Source organism: Eucalyptus grandis, chromosome 3 (assembly GCF_016545825.1).
Source record: "Eucalyptus grandis isolate ANBG69807.140 chromosome 3, ASM1654582v1, whole genome shotgun sequence".
Lineage (NCBI taxonomy): Eukaryota > Viridiplantae > Streptophyta > Magnoliopsida > Myrtales > Myrtaceae > Eucalyptus > Eucalyptus grandis.
The window spans coordinates 41,315,316-41,336,811 of record NC_052614.1 but is presented as its reverse complement, the minus strand read 5'-3'; the positions used below and the strand labels follow the sequence as shown (position 1 = coordinate 41,336,811).

At 40.6% G+C, this 21,496-nt stretch overlaps 3 protein-coding genes across 3 annotated transcripts; all 3 read left to right on the top strand.

Moving 5' to 3' along the window:
• The first annotated feature begins 251 nt into the window (after positions 1-251).
• Positions 252-1,157, top strand: LOC120291857 (probable LRR receptor-like serine/threonine-protein kinase At3g47570). Its single transcript, XM_039309609.1, has one exon. It carries the CDS (start codon positions 252-254, stop codon positions 1,155-1,157), a length of 906 nt encoding a protein of 301 aa, XP_039165543.1.
• Positions 1,158-1,186: 29 nt separating this feature from the next.
• Positions 1,187-3,019, top strand: LOC120291856 (receptor kinase-like protein Xa21). The gene has a single exon (XM_039309608.1). It carries the CDS (start codon positions 1,187-1,189, stop codon positions 3,017-3,019), a length of 1,833 nt encoding a protein of 610 aa, XP_039165542.1.
• Positions 2,254-3,632, top strand: LOC120291855 (receptor kinase-like protein Xa21). Its single transcript, XM_039309607.1, has 2 exons — positions 2,254-3,233; positions 3,403-3,632. Exons 1-2 carry the CDS (start codon positions 3,029-3,031, stop codon positions 3,630-3,632), a joined length of 435 nt encoding a protein of 144 aa, XP_039165541.1. The 5' UTR covers positions 2,254-3,028.
• The last annotated feature ends 17,864 nt before the right edge of the window (positions 3,633-21,496 follow it).

Below are 21,496 nucleotides of genomic sequence, written 5' to 3'. Positions count from 1 at the left end.
AGCATTAGTCAAAAGGTCCACTTGTACTCTCATAGAGTTGAAAGTAAGTGTGAACATGTAGACGTAAAGAACAAGCCATTTACCGAATTGGACATGATCGAGGGGCATTATTTGATAGTTAGTCTTTTTTTCCATTGTTTTCATTTTTAAAAATTGAGACAATTATTTGGTTTGCTTTGATATAAAATACTAAGAGCAGGCCCAAATTAGCGAACTGTCTATTGATGCAATCAAAAGATACTATGTTCATTATGGAGAAGTTCATCTTTATTGCATTTCTTGATGTTATGTTGGCTTCCCTATCGATGTTTCAGCCCATCTCCTGTTCCAGCAACTTCACTAATCAAGTGGCTCTCCTCCACTTTAGATCAACGATTGAAATCGACCCAACAAACACGATCAAAGGTGGCAACTGGACCACTGAAGCAAAGTTTTGTGAATGGATTGGCGTCGTTTGCAACAACCGCAAGCAGAGAGTTACGGCTTTAGACCTCTCGCACATGGATCTCCAAGGAAGACTCTCTCCCTACCTAGGCAATCTTTCTTTCCTGGCTTCTCTTGATCTCCGCAACAACAACTTCTATGGCGCGATTCTAATAGAAATCGGTCGTTTACGCCGTCTAAAGAAACTCGTACTTGATGTGAACCAGTTTGAAGGAAATATTCCTCCTCACTTAGCCCGATGCCAAAACCTCAAAGTCATGTCGCTTGCGATGAATAGACTAACGGGCAGCATACCAAGAGAATTCAGCGCCTTCCCTAAGTTGCAACAACTGGACCTTAGCTCAAATGACTTACGGGGTCAAATTCCAAGCTTCTTGAGCAATATATCCACATTGCAGGTCATTACATTGGCCAACGCCACTCTCACAGGTTCGATTCCATTAGCACTTTTCAATAAATCGCTCACGAGTGTCATTTTGATGCGCAATGATCTCTCTGGAAGTCTTCCCTCCGATCTTTGCTACCGCTGGCGTAACATTCAAATACTTGCATTGCCTCTTAACCAATTCAGTGGCCTGCTACCAGAGACGCTAACCCAATGCAAAGAGCTTCTCACGTTGTCATTGGCAGGCAATCGTTTTCAGGGAAGCATTCCTCGAGACATAGACAGCTTGCAAAAGTTGCAAAACTCTATCTTGGTGGTACCAACTTGATTGGCGCGATTCCTCGAACCATTGGCAACATGTCGAGCTTGCGCATCTTGAGCTTACCTGATGGCCAAATAGGAGGTGACATTCCGAGTGAGATTGGCAAGTTGGTCAATTTGAATTTAATGATCCTTGAGGGAAATCTGCTAACGGGCGAAGTGCCTCAAGAGATTTTTAACATTTCTTCGTTACGAGTGCTTTCTTTGATGGACAATTCACTCTCCGGAAGCCTTCCCTCAAGTAGCGAACTAAGCCTTCCGAATTTGGAAGAAGTCCATCTATCACTAAATAGCCTTGGCGGCAACGTCCCACAATATATTTCGAATTATACGAACCTAATTATTTTCAATGCTGCTTTAAATCAACTTAGCGGACCGATACCCATGAGTTTGGGCAACTTGAAGAACCTCAGAAGCTTCGCGGTTTCGTCAAATCAGCTCACAGGAGAGCCTTATCATTCAAAGCTTAGTTTTCTATCGGCCTTATCAAATTGCCAATCTCTCCAAACCTTGGATCTGGGAGAAAACCCGCTTCACGGCTCCATACCAAAATCTATCAAAAACTTCTCCAGTTCCTTACGAACTCTACTCGCTCAAGATTCTCAAATAAGAGGTCGCATTCCTGAGGAAATGGGTTTCTTGAAGAGATTGACTTTTCTAGCATTGAGCAATAACAATCTAGTCGGCAACATCCCATCGTCAATCGGAGGATTAGAAAGCTTGCAAAGGCTATATGTTGATAACAACCATCTCGAAGGACCGATCCCCAATGAGATATGCTACTTGCCAAATTTAGGAGAATTGGTGCTCTGGCAAAATAGGATATCGGGATCGATCCCGAATTGCATTGGAAACCTCAGCAGTCTTCAAAACTTTCTCCTAAGTTCGAATAACATGACATCAATTATACCGGTTAGTCTGTGGAGCCTTCAAGAACTTATCTTCCTTAATCTGTCACTCAATTCTTTCAATGGAGGACTACCACTTGAAATAGGAAAAATGAGAGCTATGAACAGCATTGATCTTTCTTGGAATCAACTTACCGGCACCATACCAAGTTCCATCCAAGAATTGGAGAGCCTTGCTTCTCTCAATTTGTCAGGGAACTCATTTCAAGGATTGATACCGCAATCAATCGGCAACCTTAAAGGGTTGGACTTCCTTGATCTCTCCCACAATGAGTTATCTGGCGCAATACCTAAGTCCATGGAAGGACTTAGATATCTGCAAAATTTGAACTTGTCCTTTAACAAGCTATCAGGAGCAATTCCTAATGGTGGGCCCTTTGGAAATTTCTCGGCTCTCTCATTCATTGGGAATGAAGCACTTTGTGGAAATGCTATTTTTCAAGTCCCACGTTGCAAAGTAAATGGAAAGAAATCATCAAGGGACAAGAAGCTCCATTTACTATACATTATGGCGCCAATTGTATCAGCTGTACTTTTAGTCTTTGTCATTTGCTTGCTTAGAAAGCATGGGAACACTGGCAAAAAAGCTTCAGTTTTGGTGGAGAACCCACCTGGAATTGACCACCCGATGATATCATATCGGGAGCTTTGCTCGGCTACTAACAACTTTAGCGAATGCAATTTGCTTAGAGAGGGAAGCTTTAGCTCTGTATACAAAGGAACTCTAGCCAATGGGATGGATGTCGTAGTCAAAGTACTGAATCTCCACATTGAAGGCGCCCTAAAAAGTTTCGATGTAGAATGCGAGGTTTTCTGCAAGATCCGACACCGGAATCTACTCAAGGTGATCAGCACCTGCACGAATGCCGATCTAAGAGCTTTGGTGCTGCAATACGTGCCCAATGGGAGCTTGGAGAAGTGGCTTTACTCCAACAACTACAACTTGGGTCTCCATCAGTGAGTGAAGATAATGGTAGACATCGCTACGGCACTCGATTATCTCCACCATGGCCAACCGGAACCCATTGTGCACTGTGATTTGAAGCCTAGCAATGTTCTCCTAAACGAGGACCTAGTTGCACAAGTCTGTGACTTTGGAATCTCAAAGATTTTGGCTGAGAACAAGCTTGAAACACAAACCCAAACTCTCGGCACAATCGGATACGTTGCTCCAGGTACATTTGCCAAATTTTAGCTAATTTGGGCTTTTGATTGCTAGTATAATTGTATAATATAATAGAGATATATTAACACTCATATGACTCTCGATCTTATTGTTTATGCCCCAAAGAGAAAAAAGATCAATCTCTAATGTTATTTTTTCACAAAAAATGTTCCTTGTAGAGTACGGTTTGGAAGGAAAAGTCTCGACAAAAGGAGATGTTTATAGTTTCGGCATATTGTTGTTGGAAGTGATAACCAGAAAGAAGCCAACCGATGAAATGTTCAATGCGGATATGAGCTTGAGGCTCTGGGTAGGTGCAGCGATTCCAAACAGAGTGCTTGACATCATGGATGGCAAACTCATTAGCATGAAACATGAAGATCTGACGCTTTCGAACTCGAGAGCATAATTTCATCAGTCCTAGAGTTAGGACTAGAATGTTCAAAGGACTTGCCTGAGGAAAGAGTGGACATGAAAACTATCATGGTTAAGCTCAACAAGATCAAGTTGTCACTTCCTTGATAAGAAAATAAGGTGGAGAGCAGTACGTAGAGGGGCATAGTATCATCTTAGTTTGTACACGGTCATTTCGTTTTCATGGCATTGTGTATAGCCATCTGCTATAAAGTTTCTGATCTTCTGAGCTTTCTGAATCGGAGAAGAGCAGTACGTAGAATAGGGGCATAGCATCATATTAGTTTGTACACGGTCATTTCGTTTTCATGGCATTGCGTATAGCCATCTGCTATAAAGTTTCTGATCTTCTGAGCTTTCTGAATCGGAGAAGAGCAGTACGTAGAATAGGGGCATAGTATCATCTTAGTTTGTACACGGTCATTTCGTATTCATGGCATTGCGTATAGCCATCTGCTATAAAGTTTCTGATCTTCTGAGCTTTCTGAATCGGAGAAAAACAATTAAAATCGCTACGACATTGTCATGCGTTGACATTTGATCCAACAAGATTCTCAACTCATGTCTGACTTCGGAAGGTATAACACCCGTCTCGATGTCAGAATGTCGAAATGAATGTTTAGAACTAATTCTTCATTGTGACATTCAACAGAGCCTCGATAGTTTCGGCTTATGGATCGCCATACAGACTTTTTAAAGTCCCTATTTTTAGTATAATCACTACCTAATCTACAAGACCACCCACCTTATTGTAACTCATAAATAAATTGAACAAGACCTTACTGGTATTAAAAATAGGTCTCCACTGGAAAACTTTACCACCACTATTTTAAATTACATTATCGTTCAATAATGTCATTTTCGTATCAAAAGTTAAAAACGCAACACAAAACAAATAAAGAAAATTTATTAGTATGACATAAAAGGCACAAAAAAAATACTTATAAGAAAACCTAGAATGAATCGTCAGTTGTCATCTCGACATCTTAGATGTCGAGATTGTAACTGGCCCATCAACCTTCCTCATCGAATTCATTATCAAACACAAATCATTTTTATTACTACCAACAAATTTGTCGCTTAAGTGATATTTGGAGTTTCGGATTAAATATTTTAGGCCGGCCATTGCTAATTTTGGCCCAAATTTAATTTTTGTATGGGCTACTTTTGTGGTTTAACGTGTGATAGGGATCTTGACGGGCAATCTAAAATGGTTTTATCTTTAATCCATTTTTCGTGTGATAGGGATCGTTTAGTAGATTTGGGATCGTAGGTCATTGATCGTACAATCTGAACCACAAGTTTAACAGCCATGTTGCCGTGTGCTACTAGCAGTGGCACCCGGAAGGGAGTGCTTTATCTATTGTAGTGCTCTACCTATATTAAGGGTGAACATGTGACTGGTGCACTTGAGGGATTCCCAATTCAAGAACCACTTATTATCCATTCAACGTGTGCAAACTACTCTGTGCCAAGGCTATTGCACAAATCCAAGGTGTTTTTTCCTAAATAGTTTATGGGGCTTACAGGGTATTTGAAGCTGAGTTTCCACCTCCGTAACCAAGAAAACAAGGAATTTTCATTCAAATTAAATGAGATCTTTGTGCAATTAGTTTGTAATAATATTTAAATTACAATATTGTCCATTACACTGAACATACCCTTACAATTTATCTCTAATGACTATACAAAGCGTCGTTTTTTATGATATAAGTGAATATCCTATATATTTCAGTATTTTCATTTGTATGGAGCATTGATTGTAATAACAAATATTACAAACAAAACTCAGATATGCTTGGACATGCTTGGATGGACTTATCGAAAGTATTCACAACGGTGTTTCTGAATTTAAAAACTATTTTCTTTCAAAAGTTTACCAAAAGATTTTACACGACTCTAAATAGATTTCAAATATAAATATGTGTAACTCAAAATCATTAAGGTGAATAACAATAAATAAAAGTCAACTCTCAAAATTTACAAGTAGAAGTAAAAGTTAAAAACAATGTTTAACCATGTTTATCCCACTGAAAGCTTTATCAAATGAGAGCAGCACATCATACATTGTATATAAATTTATAAGACAGAGTTAGGATTATAAAAATACCTTCTAATAGTTGAAATGGTGAAGCAATTCTTATAGTCGAAGCAACATGCGGACTCTTCCCGGTTATCACAAAACCTTACCACATTCGTCCGGGGGAGCTCTAGTCAAATGGCTTTGGGCAGCTTAAAGAACCTCATATACTTCGCAGTTCAGTCTATCAGCTAACAGGAGAGACTTATGGTTCAGAGCTCGGATTTATCGCTGCTTTAACTAATTACCAGTCCCTGCAGACCTTGTTTCCGGAAGAAAACTGGCTTCGTGGTTCCATACCGAAATCTCTCAATAACTTCTCAAGTTCCCTACGAATTCTAGTCGCTCCCAAATGTCGGTCACATTCCCAACCAAATGGGTTTCTTGATGAGCTTGACTTTCTATAGTTGAGCGATAAAGATATAAACAGCAACATCCCATCATCTATTGGGGGACTAAAAAGCCTATAAAGGCCGTACCATGATAACAACCATATCGAGGGACTGATCCCTAATGAGATATGCAACTTGACCAGTTTTGGAGAGTTGCTGCTCCAGCAAAATAGGATATTGGTATCTATCTTGAATTGCATTGGAAACAAATGGTCAATCTGTGAAGCCTTCAAGAACTCATATTAATCAATCTATCACAATTCTTTCTATGGAGGACTACCAGATCAGATGGGGAAAATGACAGCTATAGAAAGCATTGATCTTTCTTGGATTGACTTAAAGGCGCCATACCGAGTTTAATCAAGAAGTTAAAGACCCGTCCTTCTCTTTGACTTGTTAAGGAATTCATTTCAAGGATTGACACCGCAATTGATCAGTAACCTCAGAGGATAGGTTTTCCTCAACCTCTCCTACAACAAATGATACCCAAGTCCTCAGAAGGACTTACATATCTGAAAAAATTGAACTTGTCCTTTAATAAGATATCGGGAGAGATTCCTACTGGTGGACCCTTTGGAAATATGTCGATTCTCTCATTCATTGGGAATGAAGCACTTTGTAAAATGCAATTTTTCAAGCCCCACTGTGCAAAGTAAATGGAAAGAAATCATCAAAGGATAAGCAGCTCTAGTTACTATACATTATGGTGCCAACTATATCAGCTATACTTTCAGTCGTTGTCATTTGCTTGCTTAGAAGGCATCAAACACTAGTGAAAAAGCTCTCCTTCAATTGACCACCGAATGATATCATATTAAGAGCTGTACTGGGCTACTAACAACTTCTGCGAAAGCAATTTGCTCAAAGCAGGAAGTAATATATATTCATTTTCACCGGGTCCAACCCTAACGCAAAGCAACAATTTTGCTACACTTGAGGTCTCATCCAAATAAGATGTTCTTGGAAGGTAGGTTAGTAATAAGGATTGGTGTCCTCTAAATTTATGAATCGCATTTTTAATTTATCCCGTTAACAGCAAATCAATTGGACGGCTCATTTCGACTTCTCATATATTTGTTTTTCTTCTTCTTTTTCCCCTTTTCTCTTAGTTTCCAGTCCATGAGTCATTGACTTTTTGAAAAACTGAATATTAATGTCGGGATTATTTTTGCTTTTGACACGGAGAGGAGCAAAAGGATTGGATCTCTCTACCGGCATTAACAAAATATACATGTGTCAAACAATTGTATCCATGACAAGTATCGACACGCTCTTTCTCTCTGCTCATCTTCCACTTGGCCTTTGTCGAGCAACGGTGCTCCTTTCCGAATAACTCGATTGGAAGACGAGTAACGGAAAGAAAAGCATCATCAGTAAACAAGGCCAAGTGCAAGATGAGCGGAGAGAGTGTTGATACTTGTTATGGATACGGTTCTTTGACGTATATATGTTGTTAATGCTGTGGAGAGATCCGATCCTTCTTCTCCTGTCCGCGTCACACTATAACAATCCTGACCTTCATGGTTAGTCGTTAAAAAGTCAATGACTCGTGTAATGGGAAATGAAGAGAAAGGAAAAAAAGAGAGAGAATAAAACATAATAATAAGATAAATTAAAATATTATTTTACTCCTAAATTTGTTGGACACCAATCCTTATTGCTAACCTCCCTTCTAAGTACATCTTGCTCCTCGAATGCAGCAAAATCGTTGCTCTGTGTCAGGGTTGAACCGGGGAAAAAAAACATGTTATATCAATGATGAGGAGGTGCATTGGGTTCCCACGATTTAAGCAACACGAGGTGATCCGCGAAAGACCATGGACCAGATTCTAAAACCCTGTTTTTGTCTCCTTCAGTTTTAAACATAAATGCAAAAAGGCCAGAACACAACCCGCAGAAACTACATCTTCATTTCTCCAGGCTCTTTTCATTGTATTTACAAAGGCTTGGAAATTCACGGTAGGATTTGAGAACAGTCTCCCAAGAGAGTGAGACAGCATTCCTTTAATTTATACCTAGAAACCACTCCATCCATTGCCGACTGAAACTTAAGTAAACTCTAATATCATCATCCTCCTCCATTGGAAGCAAGCTCTACGAGAGAGGCTGTGTGTCGATTGATGTAAAATTGGGAGAGTTCCAAAGGCCGATGAGAAAGCACTCAGCATCTAGAGAGAGAAAGCTGAGAAGGCTGAAATGATTTGATAAGTCTGTGAAGATTAGGGGGTAGTAGATGAAATGAGAGGGTTTAGGGTTTATGGAGCAGCCACCTTGTGAGGGCGAAGGTGAGAGAGTTTTTATGCTCTCGGACTTTGGAAGGTAACAACTGTTAATTTGGAAAATAACATTAATTGTATTTGAACTATATTATAATATGCAAGGTGATTCATGAATCTTTAATTTGTTTAATATGGTCTCAAACTTGCAATGCTAAAAAAAGTCACAAACAGTAGATAAATAATGAGATCTGTTGACACCTAAATTTTGGTTACCTGTTTAGTCATTTGTCGCATTAAGAAATTAGGGATTAATTTTAACCCATAAAAAAAATATTAATTGCATAGCATATAGATTTAGGTGCATTTGTTTTTAATTTTGCATTTTATCTATTGGATCGGTGCGGATGGATTCAAATTAGTTGACTAAGCCCACAAAGCGAGCAAGTTGGCCCAAGCCCATGTTTTTATTGAAAATTATCTCGTAGAAAATTGAGATTTGATGCGATATTACGGTGGTTTTTGATATTTAAAGAAATCATATTGCAATCTTATCTTTAGTCTTTTGGTGGTAAAATCGTTGGGAATGTTAAAGAGGATGAGAAATAATCTAAAATATTTTGTTGCGGATAGAGATTTTGGAAGATTTTAGAGTTGGATAATGAAGCACAAAAAATTTGAGATTATCTTTAATCGCTGAGTCAATATACGAAATCTTCGTCGGTAGAACGGATTGATTTGCTCTTGCTCTATAAAGGGCGGCGTTCAGTTTTTGCTTGGGGAGAGGGGTTTTGGAAATCAAAAAAAAGGAAAAGAAAAGTGAACACCCAAAAGAAAAAAGCAGCGAAAGGGGTCTGACAAGAAGGAAAAGAGACAGAGGAGAAGCGGAAAGGCAGAAAAAGGGGGGTTGATTTTGTCACGCCCGATCCTCGGCACGTGCACATCCTTCTATTTGGTCGATTGTATAATGCGATATCCCAGACAACGTATCGCCGACCCTTTCAATTTTTAAGCACATGCGGAAGCTTAAAATCCCGTGACAATAAAAACGATGGGATAGAAAAGTAGGGCCATATTTTTCATATTGAAATTTATAACCAAACTTTTATACAAAACACAAACCACTTCAAAACTATTCATATCAAAATGGAGATCTCAAAAGAAGACAAAACTTAGACAAACTGGGCCGTACTCAAGGCCCCTCTCAGGATTGCCTTCTTCCTCCAAAATCCTTCTCCCTTAAGATTCGCCTCCGAGTCCTCCTTCTCGGATTCCTCCTTCTCAGCCTCTTCAAAGGGGTCCCGAAATGATTTTCCCCAACCGAGATGAGACTACGTCTCAACCGAGTTCTACCCCACTAAACCCGATTAGTAAACTATTATACTATAGGCGCCTAAACACGCACAGGCGTAAGACTTACCTTGGCCTCGCATCCCACCCGTAAGTTAGTACAATTCATAATAAGCACCCAAGCAATCATATCACCGATCGAAGCATCGATCAAATCGACCTAGTCGATTATATGCCAACAAGACCACTCACGGTCATTTCCATTCAAATCAATCAATTCACAACATCAAATCAAAGCAAGGATCAATTGACCTAGTCGATTACATGTCGACCTTACCATTCTAGGTCATTGATTCCACACCATATATTCTTTCATCGAGTACTCGGTCACAGAGCCACATCAATGCTCTCGGGCGTCAACTTCGCCAAGGTGACGTATCCACTAGACAACCTGTGTGCGTTCTTTTAAGGCGCCGTTTTCGCCAAAGTGATATCCCAAATCACCGAACCACACATGCCTACAATGATTTGATCAATAGACAATTGCGTGCGTTCTTTAAGGCGCCGTTTCGCGTTGATGCCCTTATCACCGAACCACGCATGCCTATAACCCCGTACTCAATAGACAATTGTGTGCGTTCTTAAGGCGCCGTTTTGCCAAAGGTGAGTTCCATAATCACCGAACCACACATGCCTATAACAATGTATTTAATAGACAAGTGTATGCGTTCTTAAGGCGCCGTTTTACCCAAAGACACCCTTAGTCACCGAACCATACATGCCTATAACAATATGAGTACTAGACCGATACGTGCGTTTTAAGGCGCCGTTTTTGGGCCAGGATATCCCAATCACCGAACCACGTAGGTCCATAATAATGTATGTACTAGACCGATACGTGCGTTTTTAAGGCGCCGTTTTAGCTAGTGATGTCCCAATCACCGAACCACGTAGGTCCATAATAATGTATGTACTAGACCGATACGTGCGTTCTTTAAGGCGCCGTTTTCACCAGCTGATGTCCCAATCACCGAACCACGTAGGTCCATACACCGTGTCCGATTGGTTCAATCCCAGTACTTCCGATTCACTCTCGTCATTCTACTCACTTTACAACTCAACAAAGCACTATAAATGCTGAATAAACATACTTGGCCATTTACCAATCAACAATTCAATCTCAATCAATTCCAATCAATTTAGGGTGAATACCTAAAATATCACAATTTATTCAATTCCATACAACGTGGAGCTCAAATAAATAAACGGACTGCGCCACGACGATCAGCACGAGATTTCGGTCGTCCGCCATCAATTTCTTAATTTCCGAAAAATAATTAATTTATTTATTAATTTCGAAAATTAAATAATTAATATTAAAAATTCAATTTAGCTCAAAAAAAAGCCCGATTAAATAAACGGACTTCACCACGGTCATCAGCATAATTTTCCGGTCCCGAGCCATCTCAGTTGAATTTTCGGAAAATAAATAATTATTTAATTTAATTCCGAAAATTAATATTTAAATACTAAAAATTCCACTTAGGCCCGAAAAGTCTAATTTGGAGCCCACTAAGGGTCGGGAAAAATCCCGAGGCACTTCCAATTATTAGTAGACCACGTCTACTTGTTAATTGCACAATCAATTTATCTAAATCACATCACAATTGACTAATAATTGCTAATTTATTTAAATCTAACAACCTAAACATAATTAATTAAAACTAAACCAACCTTAAGCATAATTAGCAAACTAATCCAGGATTAGTGAGATTACTCACCAAATCGCGCGCAAATCGGATCAATCCGACGGCGGCGACGCAAGGAACGATTCTTCCCAAAGCGACTCACGGATCCGGGGCCCGGAAACGGCCCAAAAGCGGGCCTAAAGCCGCTGGAAACCCATTTCGTGGGTTTGCTGGATCAGCTGCAAAACAGAGAGAAAGAGAGAGGGTTGGGGGCGGCAAGAGGTCGAGAAGATAGGCGGCGGTCCGACGAGGTTGCACGGCGGCTCCGGCGACCTGCTCAGCCACTCACGGTGGCTGAACAGAGGCCGAACATAAACTGGGTCGCACGGCAGGGACGGTAGCAAGCGATGGACGCGGGGACGCGCGTGGACGGCAGGATGGCGGCGAGCAACGGACGCGCGGGTGGTCCGGCTCCGGTGCGGCGGCAACGGCGGCTAGTCTTCAGGCGACGTCCGCGGCTGCTTCCGCTTTTGTCTCTGCTGGTCATCGCATGAAACAGAGAAGAGGAGAAGGGGGTGGCGACGACAGCTGAGGGGGCGAGGGAGAAGCGGAGGCGGGCGGTGAGCGGCGGAGCTGCTCCTGTCTTCAAACGACAGTGGCTGCTGCTTTTGTCTTCTTCAGCTTCTGGTTCGCACAAAGAAGAAGGAAGAAGAAGAAGTCGGCTACGAGGGAGAGTGGGGAGAAGAGAGAGAGAGAGAAGAAGGGATAAGAGAGAGAAGAGATAAGAGGATTTGACTGGTCAAAAGTAAAAGGAAGAGAGAGAGAGAAGAGAAGCCAATTTCAATTTGGCAAGGGGCATTCGGCGGTGGGGAGGGCTGCGCACGAAGGGGAGGGGAGAGGAGAGAGAGAGAGAGAGAGAAAAAGAGAAAAGAAAAGGGAAAGAAAATAATACTTTAATAAGAAAACCCAATTTTCTTATTTCTAGTATTTCCTTTTCTCATTCCCTCTTTATTTTCTTCCTGTCTTCGATTTTTCCTCCGATAATTTCTTTCTTGAAATTTCGGACTTTTTGCAATAAATTGATAGACGATGAGACGGTCCTAAAATGAATGACACGTCCGAATATTCGATTCCCAAACCGAATTAAATTTCATGATTAAAATTGACCGGACGCGATTTTAGTCCAATCCAACCAATTAGGTAGCTTTAGGGATTTTACCGCGGTTATATCCCTTAACGGCTTCACCCAATAGGTTAGCTAACTCGTGAGTGATCGCTCGAGAAAAAGGACCATAGGCACGTCGACGAAATGCACATTTCATTTTATCGAAACAGGCCGAATTTCGGGATGTCATAGATTTGACCCCTACTGTTCATCGTCTCCCCAAGTTTGCTGACCCGCATTGCTTGCTCCATCTCCGACGCCCAGCCTACTAAGCCTCCGCCTCACCGCGCCGGCGGCTGACCATCGCATCCGTCACCGGCAAATCGGTGACCGCCCAAGCCCCGACGCTCCACCCTCCGCGAGCGGCCCGAGCCGTGCTACAGCCGAGCCGCCTTCCCCACACCGACGTAGCCGCCGGTCTTCGTCCACGAGCCCCGACGACCCGCGCCACCATGACGCCGAGCCTCGGGTGCGCCTCCTTCGCGAGCAACCCGCGACGCCACCCCGCCGTCCGCGACTCTCCCCGCCGACGCCGCTCCCGCCCCGCTCCGCCACTCGCCCGCGATTGCCCAGCCAGATCTCGCCTTGCTCGCCGTCCGTGAAGCCCGACGCCGACGGATTTGAGACCCTCGCAAAGCAATCGCGACCCGGCCGCCTTTGCTTCGCCTTACCATCGCCAATCTGCAGCACCCGTAGTCCCGGCGTCCTTGCTCGCCTCCGCCCGACGCCCAGCCCGACGCCGTCTTTGTTGCCCCGAGGCCTAGCGATCCGACGCTCTTGCTGCCCAAGTACTAACACTTGAGTTGCTCGCCGTGCCGCGACTCGGAGTCCTCCGCTCGTGGCCCACCGTCCCGATCTTGCGATCCCGGCGGCCGCTGCGCCACCCAAGTCTTTGCGACGACCCACGACGCCCGTAGCGCCCCTCCGCCGAGTCGGTCTCCGCCCCGCACGCCGTTCCAAGCTTGCTCCCGGTCCCGAGCGACGCCGGCCAGAAGCACTGTGACCAGCCACCGCAGCCGTGTCCACCAGCCACCGAGTCCTTCGCCGAGCTCCGACCACCGTGACTTCCTTTGACCCACCCACCACACAGCCCACCGCCTTTGCCGGAGTTTCCCTGCCGGACCTCCGATCCTCTCGCTTTGGTGACTTGCCACGAACACGAAGCTTGGAAGGAAAAGGGAAATTAGGTAGTTTTTATTTATTTATTTACTTACTGTTTTCTTTTTCTTTCCTTTTTATTTTATTCTTTTAGTGAAATTGTTCTCTTTAAATATGTGATTGAGATCCCAATATGAAAGTGCCCCTCAAGCTAGGGATTGACAGTCCGATTTTCGCGCCCGAAATCCGACTCGCAATCCCTTATAAAAATCGATAATCCAATCTCAAGCCCGAGATTTGATTTGCGATTTAATTTAAAATTGGCCAACCCGATCTCATGCGCGAGATATGGTTCGTGAATTTTTAGATATCAATCTTATCTTATTTGATTCGCTGTTGGTTGAGTCGACTTATTTTCATAAAAGAAAAATCCAAAAAATATTTGAGTTAGGATTAGATTTGCTGATTTAGGGTTAAAATTGCAATCTTATCTCGAGTTTTAAATAAAAAAAAATCCAAAAAATGTTGAATTAAGATTAGGTTTGGTTATTATCTTTTATATTTAAAATAAGAATTTTATTTTAAATCATGGAAAAGAAAACCAAAAGAAAAAGCACATTCATTTAGGATGTTAGTTTTTATCATTATTTGAATTGCATGTGAAAATTTTAATTTCGAAATTAATAAAAAAACACAAAAAATCATCATGCATATATCATGTTGAATTAAGGCATTCTTTGCACGTCATTGCATGTTAGGGTTGCATGTTTATCAATTGTAGGTTTAGATAATTTCTCCTAAATAGATTGCATGCTTATTAGGAAAATAAAAATCATGTGCACGTCATATAGAATTAGTTTCATACAATGCACGTCATTTAGTGATTTTTGTTAGGTGCATTTAATTAGAAATTGCCCGTCATTAGAATTAAGTCATTAGATTAATTTAGATTGCATATTTAAATGTTGCATTTCTTTAATTTCGAATCTCATGGAAAATAAAAAATTATTTAGAATAAATCATCTCATGCTTAGGATAGACTACATGCTTAGTTATGTCATATTGCTTAGGTCATATAGCTAAGTCATGTTGACATGTCATATCATTTCATGTTAAATTAGTGGCATGCATTGCATATTGCATGATTTTCATTAATTAAGTGAAAAAAAACAAAAATTGCGTGTTAATTAGAAATCATATTTAGGACTGCTGATGTGAATTCTAAACTAACAACGTAGATGCTTTCGTTGTTATGAGGTATGTCCTGCAATTTATTCATTTGTTTTCTTGAGTGTTAAATTGGTGGTTTGCGCACCTGCATGGTCACCTCACATGTTAAGGAATTAAAATCAATTCAAGTTGCTTGCCAAACAATTTTTTCAAAATAAAAGATAAAGGCACCGAAAGGGCATTAGAGAAATCTAGTGTAACTAAGTCCCCGTACCCATAATCTCTGGTTCGTAGGAGTAAAGTAAATCTCCCATTACTTTACTTGGGTTTCTAATCGACCCACCAAAAATAGATTAGTGGCGACTCCTAATTGAAAATCAATTGCATGTTATAAACTTGAACCTAAGTCGCGAATTAGTATGGGCTTGGGAGCCCGAGTTAAGTCTAGGCTTAACAATCCATTAGCCAAACCCTAGGTGGTTCACACCCCGAAAAAAAATAGGTCGCGACAAGATCCCATATTAATTACTTGAGCAACAGCAGTCTTTCAAAAATGGGATTTTCAAGCACAGTTACTCGCACTCTAGTTTATGCACATTATATAAGTTCATTAATCTGCTCATTAAAACGGATTCGCATGACCATATATACTTCTGCCTCACACATAATAATGTCTATTCCAATGTCCATGCGTACCTAACCTAATCACATGAATTCCTTCAACTCTTTCTCGCGCAAAGTAACAAAAGAGCATAAGCACGCATACCTATGCATGTGAAAATAAATAGGAAAAATGGTTTTAATTGGCCAGAGCGAGAATGCTTATTGAATTGGTTTTGCATTAGAGAAATCGATCCTCCAAGTTGAAAGAATTGATTGGGGCTTTGAAGATTTTCAATTCAGAAATTGGAATTCATGCGCTCATATCCCACTAAGTGTAAACTACTCTTACAGTAGTAGATATTTGAACTTAACTAATTTATGAGACTTGTAGGGTATTTTGTAGGCCGGGATGCCAGGTCTCCATACCATGCCCTTGAATTGTTGAAAAAACAGAGAAACTTGCATCAAATTAAAATATGGGATCTTTTTGCGACTAGTTTGTAAATTAATTTATATTTAAATTACAATATTGTCCACTATATTGTAACATCTATGACAATTTACATTTTAGTGAGAAGGCTTGGGAGGGAATGATATTTTTTGGATAATTTTTAAGGTTGAAATCCAATGAGATGAATTGTAGATATGTATCTTATGTTTTGACTATTTGAATATACGCACATCGGATTTATACGTTCATTGCACGTCCATTTCACATACATGTACTAAGATTGGTTTACGGAAAGCCCAATTAACCTTGATGAAATCTGGTTTTGGACTATGGGCGCATTCTTTTTGTTTGGGCTTTCAAAGGCCCCAGATACGGTGGGAATGTGTTTCCCACAAAACTGCTCAGACTTTGGCTTCTTTTATCTAGATTGTCATTACAAAATCAATAATTTCTAATTTCTAACGTTAATTCAATTCCTCTTTTTTTTTTTTTTTGGTGATATATTGAATACCACGTATATTTCAACATTTTCATTCATGTGGACAAATGCGTGTAATAACCCATATTTGAGCAAAGCTTAGAAGTTTGCAGCAGAGAGAACTCGAACAAGAGATACTATGCTAATCAAATTACCAGAAATTATCCTGGCGTGAAGAATTTCCCTCAATGTCCATTATGCACAATCCTCACCTCTCCACTACCCATCGTTATCTGCCACCATTGACCCACTTCCTCACCACAACCATTGACCCCCTCTCCCTTCGTTAACGCCCGCCTCTCCCTCATCCCTCTGTGTTCAATTGTGCCTCTCCCACTTCGTTAACGCTCGCCTCTCCTCATCCCTCTGTGTTCAATTGTGCCTCTCTCTCTCTCTCTCTCTCTCTCTCAAAAGACTTTGACCTAAGTTGTGTCACAACAACATTGACCTTGATCCGAGGTTGTTGGCCTCCTTTTAAACCATGAATGACCTCGTGACCCCTAACCTCAAATTTAGGTAGCAGACCAAGGCCATTCATGGTAATTAACGATATACAATCGAGATTCAGCTGTGACAAGACTATGAATTACCTTGATTGAGGTTGTCATGGCAATATGTGACCTTAGCAAGCCACTATGGCAATCAGGCTCTGGCCTCCTTTTAAGCCATGCATGACCTTGTGATCCCTAACCTCAAATTGAGGTCGCAGGCCATGGTTATCCTTAGCAATTAACAACCTGCAATCAAGATTGAGCTGTGATAAGGCTGTGGATGACATTGATTGAGGTTGTCCATGGTAATTCATGACCTTAGCGAGCCATTACTGCGACCAGGCAATCAAGGAGCGTGTGTAGAGAGAGTTTTGTTTTGGAACCCCGGGGGGGTGGTGGAGAGGGAGTTTTGTTTTGAGGATGGGGGCCGACAATGCTAGAAATAGTGTGGGCGATGGCTAAAGGTTTTCAATGGCAGTCCAAGGTAGTGACGGAATTTGGGGTTTGGGAGGTTTTGATTTGCACTAATTTTTACTTTTAGGAGAAGGGGTTTCAGTGGGTATGGAAAATTTAGGATTTGACGAGAAAATTTTCGGAAAGGAAATGTCTTTTTTATTTTATTTTTTTATTTTTAAATAAGACTATAAAAATAACAATGTGAATGTACAAAGTGATGTCTAGACGCAATATGCAAGATACAAACTGATATTTTCAAAATAATGGAGGAAGAAAAGTAGTACAGTACTAAAGAAAAACGGAAGGTATGGTTTTTCATATTTTCTATTAACCATTTGATTTTAATTTTTCTTCATGTGATTTTGTTCTGTTTTTCCCTTTTTCTTTTTACCTTATAATTCCATCATTCCTCCGCCCTAAATCATGAGACTCACTCAGATAGTGTTTTTTTTTTTGGGCATTTTGGTTTTTTTTTTTTCAGTCTATGCTATTTACCGTTTCATTTCTACATATTTGCAAAAATCCCATTTTCACTTTGCCTTCATAATATACTGTTTTATCATTTTTGTTCTTTTCCTTGATTAATATGTTATCCCTATTCGAACTCAAATGCATAGATTGCTAAATCGTGCATGTTTATCACTAATAACTATTACAAAAAGATAAATGCAATTATAAAAATATGAGTTAGCAATGGCCGTCATTATTGATCACAACCTAACAATAATGTAATATAAAAAGACATACATGGTTTTTCTCTTTTTTTGAAAGGGTAACGAAAATCTATTTTCTTTCAACTAAAAAATCTTTACACGACTCTAAATAGATTCAGTGTCAATATGTATAACTCAAAATATTTAAGGTGAATAACATTGAATAAAAGTCAAATCTAAAAAAATGCAAGTTTTAAAATAAAAAACATTAGTCAATGTTCAACCATTTTCTGTCCCTTTCAAAACTTTATGAATAGAGGGCAGTACATCATGCGTTGTATATAAAATTCTAAAATATGTTTAAAAGTTTAGAAATAACTTACTGTAGTTGAAATGCGTAATAATTCTTCGTTGTCACAATCATTCCCATTCGAGCATGGGAGCCTCAGTTAAAGTTCCATTTGGGACCCTCGCACGGGCCATCTACGGAGTTAGACATGATGATTTACTAGGTTTCTCTAAGCTCACCTCTAGGGAAGGTCTCAACTCAAATGGCTTGGTAGGCATGAATAGAGGGCAGTACATCATGCGTTGTATATAAAATTCTAAAATATGTTTAAAAGTTTAGAAATAACTTACTGTAGTTGAAATGCGTAATAATTCTTCGTTGTCACAATCATTCCCATTCGAGCATGGGAGCCTCAGTTAAAGTTCCATTTGGGACCCTCGCACGGGCCATCTACGGAGTTAGACATGATGATTTACTAGGGTTTCTCTAAGCTCACCTCTAGGGAAGGTCTCAACTCAAATGGCTTGGTAGGCATGATTGTTTGGTTGTGGGAAATTGCGAACGGCATTCTTTAATGAGGTAGGATCATCCCTAAAGTCAAGATCAGCCCCTTACCGGATCACGTCTTATGATAACTTCGACGCTCAAAACAAATATTCAGACGTATGATATCTCTGAGTTCGGGATCATGTGGTTTGTCGTATGATATCGTTGGCTAGGTTTTGGTGTGAATACCGAGAATAGGTCCTACCTTGCTCAGTAGCCATTAATGCGATCAAAAGAGAGACTGTTCCTTACGGTGAAGTTAATCTTTTTACCATTTATTGATCTTCTGTTAGCTTTCCTATTAGATGTTTCAGCCCGCCATTTATTCCAGGAACTTCGTTGATCAAGATGCTCTCCTCCACTTCAAATCGGCGATGGATGTTGACCCGACGAACATGATCAAAGGCAGCGGAAGCAAACTTTTGTGAATGGATTGGCATTGTTTGCAGCAACTGCAGGCAGAGAGTCGTGGCTTTAGACCTCTCCTACGTGGGTCTCCAGGGAAGACTGTCTCCTTATGTGGGCAATCTCTTTCCTCGCTTCTCTTGATCTTTGCAACAGTTTCTATGGCACAATTCTGATAAAAATTAGTCGTTTACCCTGCCTAAAAGAATTCGTACTCCAATCAACAGCTTCTTGGGCAACATATCCGCATTGCAGGTCATTGGTATGGTCATGAAGAATCTCACAAGTTCAATTCCTCCAACACTTTACAATAGATCGCTCGTGAGTGTTATGGTGATGTATAATAATCTCTATGGAAGTCTTCCCTCTTATCTTTGCTATTGTTGGCCTAACATTCAAAAGCTTTTGCTGTCTGATAACCAATTCATTGGCATGCTACTGGAGGCGCTAACCCAATGCAAAGAACTTCTCGTGTTGTCATTGTCATTCAATCGTTTTCAGGGAAGCATTCCTCAAGACAAAGACGACTTGCAAAAGCTACAGGAGCTCTATCTCGGTGCTGACAACTAGATCAGAACGATTCCCCGAACCATCGGTAACATGTCGAGCTTGCACATGCTTTACATAGATTTTAACAGCATAAGAGGTAACATTCCAAGTGAGATTGGAGTGTCACAATTTTCATGCATCATTTAGATGGTTTAGCAAGCCTATCTTCATGCATCATGTTTTGCCATGTCCATCACCAATGTGCGTACTTTTACAATTGGCATCGTTTGAACATAAATTGACCTTAATCAAACTCGATGTCTCCTAGAAAGTCTTAAGGCACGTCTTGATCTTTCTAATGACACCAATCCTTGAGTACCAACTGTGCATTTAAGGACTCTCAACTCAGTGCATTTGTAACTTTGCTCACCTTTCCAGAGTGATACGAAATATCATAGTCATAATCCTTAATGAATTCCATCCAGCGATGCTGTCTCATTTTCAAGTCCTGAGGTCTTAACTGATGGGACGCGCATGCGATAACCCCATCATGCCGTATCAAAACACAACCCAATCCTTGAAACGACGCATAACTGCATATCTCATAACTTCCAGGATCATATGAAATAGTCAGCATAGGTGCGGTAGTCAGCTTCTGCTTAAGCTCTTGAAAACTATGCTCGCACTCATCTGTCCACACAAACTTTTCTTACTTCCTCAGTAGTCGAATCACCTGTAACGCTAACACTGAAAAGCCTTCCATAAAACTTTTGTAATATCCTGCTAATCCTCAGAAATTTATAATCTCTATCACTACAGTCAATATTGGCCAACTATCCACTGCTTTAATCTCGGACAAGGTCTACGAAGATTCCTTCTCCTGAAATCACATAACCTAGGAACACAACACGAGTCATCCAAAACTCGCATCTGTTAGGCTTATCGTAAAATCCAAAAGCACTCGAGGTCTAAAGTACCATCCCCAAATGTCTCTCGTGCTCCTCCGCACTCTTTGAATACACCAGGATAACTTCAATGAGCACGATCACAACTGATTCAAGTACCCTTAAACATTCTGCTCATCAGACCCAAACAAACAACTAATGTGTCCATCAAACCACACGGTATTACGATGAACTCATAACTGCCGTATCAAGTGCGAGGTCTTAACTTTGGTATGTCTTTCTTCCTGATCCTCAACTGATGATACCCTGACCTCAAGTCAATCTTGAAAAAATATCGATGTACAACCACAACGAACCACATTTCTCCTTCATGAACAGAACTGGTGCTCCCTAAGGTTATGCATTGGAATGTATGAATCCCCTCTTCAACAATTCCTGTATCTGCACCTTCAGTTCTTTTAACTCGAGTAACACCATCCGGTAAGGAGCCTTAGGGACTGGCTCTATTCCGGGTGCCAATTTAATCACGAACTCTATTTCTCTTTCTAACTACAAACCTGACAATTCTCTAGAAAATAACTTAGAAAACTCATGTACCATGATTATGATCTCCATATTCGGCCCCTCAACTGACGCACCCACTTCAGTTGCCATGTAGATTCAGTAACCAATAACTATAACCAGGTCATCTACAGTGACGAATAACAAGGATTGAAGTTCCTCTTCAACTTTCAGTAATTCAAACTTTCATACGCTAACTGAACAAACTGAATTATTTCACTGCCACGATTCATAACAGCAGAAAGCTCCTCGAGCCAAACCTTTTCATAAATGACTTCTAAGTCATACATAAGCAAACCCATCAGGTACAACTATAGTCAGAGATTCATATTTCTATTACTTTATTACCAATCCAGAAATCCTATAACCCTCACCGAAAATTCTGCTGCACTACTCTGATAAAAACATCTCAGAAACATTCTTCTTCTGATTG